The 4741-nt window shown below is 33.8% G+C and overlaps 1 protein-coding gene across 1 annotated transcript; it reads right to left on the bottom strand.

The window, feature by feature from the left end:
• Positions 1 to 1694: 1694 nt before the first annotated feature.
• On the bottom strand, positions 1695 to 2438 carry LOC142165020 (uncharacterized). The gene has a single exon (XM_075223667.1). The coding sequence runs from the start codon at positions 2436 to 2438 to the stop codon at positions 1695 to 1697; it is 744 nt and encodes a 247-aa protein (XP_075079768.1).
• Positions 2439 to 4741: the final 2303 nt, after the last annotated feature.

Below are 4741 nucleotides of genomic sequence, written 5' to 3'. Positions count from 1 at the left end.
TAAGCTTTTTTCTTTGCTGGTAAGAGTAATCTTGCGGTATCCACTTTCCAACCAAGTAATTTGCGATATCTGCAAACCAAGGTGGTTGAGTCACAATTGTGTCAAATGAAAAAATATGTTCATCAGGAAATTCTTCTTTTATCTTATTAAACTCAAGGGGAGGATTTTCTAATCTAGACAAATGATCGGCTACTTGGTTCTCTATCCCTTTTTGTCCTTTATCTCAAAGTCAAATTCTTGCAGAAGTAAAATCCATCTTAATAATCTAGGTCGAGCATCTTTCTTAGCTAAGAGGTATTTTAAAGCTGTATGATCAGTAAAAACAGTGACTTTGGTTCCTATCAAATAGGAGCGAAACTTATCAAAAGCAAACACTACTGCTAGTAACTCTTTTTCTGTCGTGGCATAATTCACTTGTGTCTCACTCAATGTCCTACTAGCATAGTAAATGGGACAAAAAATCCTATCCCTTCTTTGCCCTAAAACAGCTCCAACTGCTGTATCACTAGCATCATACATGACCTCAAAAGGTTGGTTCCAATCATGGGACACAACTACATGTGCAGTTGATAACTTTTCCTTAAGGGTTTCAAATGCTTTTACACAGTCACCTGAAAAATCAAACTTAGTGTCTTTTATCAAGAGGTTAGTCAGCGGTTTTGAAATCTTTGAGAAGTCTTTTATGAATCGTCTGTAAAAACCCGCATGACCTAGAAAGCTTCTAATTCCTTTCATAGTTGTGGGAGGGGGTAATCTTGCTATAAGATTAATTTTTGCCTTATCAACTTCTATCCCTTTAGTAGTGATTTTATGTCCTAAAACAATTCCTTCTGTAACCATAAAATGATATTTTTCCCAATTAAGAACTAAGTTTGTTTCTTCACATCTTTTAAGAACTAAGGTCAAATGGTTAAGATAATCCTTATATGTTTTGCCAAATAGTGTAAAATCATCCATAAAAATTTCAAGAAATTTGTCAGTCATGTCAGCAAAAATTGCCGACATGCAACGCTAAAATGTAGCAGGGGCGTTGCACAGACCAAATGGCATTCTCCTATAGGCATATGTTCCATGAGGGCATGTGAAGCTTGTCTTATCTTGATTTTCTGGTGCAATTGGTATCTGATTATATCCTGAATAGCCATCAAGAAAACAGTAAAAACTATATCCTGCAATTCTTTCCAACATTTGATCAATAAATGGCAAAGGAAAATGATCTTTTCTAGTGACATCATTGAGACGTCTGTAATCAATACAGACTCTCCATCCTGTAATAGTTCTGGTAGGTATGAGCTCATTATTTTTATTTTTTATAACTGTCATACCTCCTTTCTTTGGTACTACCTGAACGGGACTTACCCACGGGCTGTCAGAAATGGGGTATATAATACTTGCTGCCAACAGCTTTACGATCTCTTTTCCACTATTTTCTGCATTGCTGGATTCAATCTTCTTTGCGGTTGGACTATTGGCTTGTAGCTATCCTCTATAAGGATTTTGTGTGTACAAATAGCCGGACTAATCCCTTTAATATCTTCTACAGTCCACCCCAAGGCTCCTTTGTGTGCTTTCAATACTTTAATCAAACTATTTTCTTGCTCTACAGTAAGAGAAGATGAAATAACTACTGGAAATAATTCTTGCTCAAGATAAACATATTTCAAATGAGAAGGGAGAGTTTTGAGTTCAATATTTTATTGAACTTTTTCGGATTTCATCTCTTCCTCTTCTGAATCTTTGTCAAATATTTCAACTTCTTTTCTGATGGTGGGATCATCGTCATGTGTGGTGCCTGATTTGATCAAGCATCTTTCCATTGAATCTGGAATTAATTGATCATCTTTGAATTCATCTGTAAGATAACTAATCATGTCAATTAAAAAACATGAAGATGATGTTTCATATCCTGAATATCTTAGTATCTTTTGCATATCAAATATGACTCTTTCTTCATCAACTCTTAAAATTAATTGTCCTTGATGAACATCTATAATTGCTCTTCCTGTAGCAAGAAATGGTCTACCTAAAATTATTGGTTCATTAGGACATTCTTTCATTTCAAGTACTATAAAATCTACAGGGAAAACAAACTTATTTACTCTTACGAGTACATTTTCAATTATTCCTTTAGGTTTCTTAGTACTTTGATCTGCAAACTGAAGAGAAACACTTGTGTCTTTTATTTCACCAAGATCTAACTTTTTAAAGATAGAAAATGACATTAAATTTATTGAAGCTCCAGAATCATAAAGTGCTTTTTCAAAATATACTCCTCCCAAAGTGCATGGCATTGTAAAACTGTCTGGATCACCAAGTTTTTGTGGTAGCTTATTTTGAAGTATAACATTGCATTTTTCCCTAAGCATTACCACAGAAACTTCTTCTAATTTTCTTTTGCTTGACAAAATTTCCTTTAAAAATTTGGCATATGAAGGCATTTGTAACAAAGCATCAGTAAAAGGAATATTGATGTGAATTTGTTATAAAATCTCCAAAAATTTTGCAAATTGGTTGTCAAGCTTTTCTCTTTTTATTTTTTGTGGAAAGGGAATATTCACAGGGAGAGGAGTCAATTTTTCAATATTTTTTTCTTCTTTTTTCTTGACTTCATTCTTTTGAGATGGTTCAGAGGGTATTTCAACATTCTTACCATTATTTACATGTTGTTCTGACTAGCCTGCATAGGGTTCATCAAGCTCCTTACCTGATCGTAAGGTGATGGCCGTAAGGTGCTCTTTTGGGTTTTTCTCTGTATTGCTTGGTGAGGGACCTTGAATCTTTTCTGAAACAAGAGCTGCCAATTGGCTCAACTGTATTTCCAAATTTTTGAGGGATGAATTTTGGCTCTCCATCTTTTCATCAGTGACCTTAATATACTTATACAGAAGATCATCAAGACTTGAATGAGCTTGTTGAGGCCTTTGCTGATAGGGCCCTGCTTGTTGATAAGGTCAAAAGTTTGATTGACCATGGTTTGGATTCTAATATCCGGGTGGACCCTGTATTTGTTGCTTCTGGAATCTTTGAGAGTTCTCTGCATCATTTGGATTTCTCCATTGAAATCCTGGATGTTTCTGTGCCATTAAACTTCCAAAAGGATACCGCTTGTAACCAATGACATTGACATGTTCATCATTGTGATTGGTTGCTTGACATTCATGGTTCTGATGATTTCCTCCACACATGTCACAAGCCTCAGATTGGCTTGGTTGTTGTGTATTCACCTGAAAAGTTTCAAACTTTTGTGCCAAAGAAACAATTTGTTGTGTTAGTGTATTTAAAGCATCAACCTGATTTACTGTAGCGGCCTTCTTGATAATTATACGCTCAGATGGCCATTGGATGGAATTCTCAGAAATTTCATTCAACAATTGCAACGCTTCCTCTGTTGTTTTTCCCATTACTGAACCTCCTGCAGCTGCATCTATCACATTTCTAGAAGAGGGTTTTAGCCCGTGATAAAAAATATACAATTGCATATGTTCAGGAATATCGTGGTGTGGACATTTTCTTAACATTGCTTTGAACCTTTACCAAGCTTGATAAACTAACTCTGTGTCAGTCTGCAAGAAATTAGATGTTTCCTGTCTTAACTTTGTGGTTTTAGCAGGGGAAAAATATTTGTTTAAAAATTTCTGAGTCATTTGATCCCATGTGGTAATGGAACCTTGTGGCAAACTTCGCAACCAAGTCTTGGCATATCATTTTAAAGAGAAAGTAAATAGCCTTAACTTGATAGCTTTAGGAGGTACTCCATTATACTTAGTTGTTTCAACAAGTTCCAAAAAGTCAATTAAATGACTGTGTGGATCTTCACTTGCGTCTCCAGTGAATATGCAAGACTGTTGAATTGTTTGAATCAGGCCAGTCTTGATTTCAAAGTTGTTGGCTGCCACTGGAGGTTTTCTGACACTAGATTCACAGTTGAAGCGGTCAGGTCTAGCATAATCCCTTAGGATTCTGTTTGCTGGCCTTAGCGCCACTTCATCAAATTGATCCTCTATTTGTACTGGTGGTGGTACTTCGCGTGGGTTGATATTTTCTACTTCCTAATTCTTCATACCTTCACAAGCTATGCTTTGGGAAGATAATGCTTGTCTTTTCCTGCACAATCGAAGAACTCTTTCAATTTCAGGATCGTAATTGACCAACTCTTTTATAGAAGAGCGGGTCATAAACTACTCAAAATTCTAAAAAAAAAACTGAACTTAACTCCTAAAGTGGTAGTAGTAGTACTTAGAAGAAAATAATTAAAAGAAAGTGATGAATAACAAGGACAACAAAGATGACAAAAATAATAAGCGATCAAATAAAAATAGTAGTATGATAATGTTGTTGTTGTAGTTATTATTATTATTATTATTATTATTATTATTATTATTATTATTATTATTATTATTATTATTATTATTATTATTATTATTATTATTATTATTATTAATAGTTGTAGTAGTATATGATAATAGTAATTATTAGTACTAATTAGCAATAGATGTTATGAAAAAAAATTGGTAAATGAAATCAGTTAGTAGTAACAGTAACTAACGATGGAAAATAATAATATAATACTAATATAGAATATAGTTACAAGTAGTACTAGTATTAATAATAGTGACTACTATGCTATAATGATGATAAGAAGGATAAATGATAATAACAATTGTATAAGATGTTAGTACTTGTAATAGTAAAAGTAATAGTAGTAATATTTAGTAAACATTGATAGCAAAGATAATAATAC

The sequence above is a fragment of the Nicotiana tabacum genome, chromosome 10 (assembly GCF_000715075.1).
Source record: "Nicotiana tabacum cultivar K326 chromosome 10, ASM71507v2, whole genome shotgun sequence".
In the NCBI taxonomy this organism is placed as follows: Eukaryota; Viridiplantae; Streptophyta; class Magnoliopsida; order Solanales; family Solanaceae; genus Nicotiana; species Nicotiana tabacum.
The sequence above is the reverse complement of the archived record's forward strand: the minus strand, read 5'-3'. Positions and strand labels throughout refer to the sequence as shown.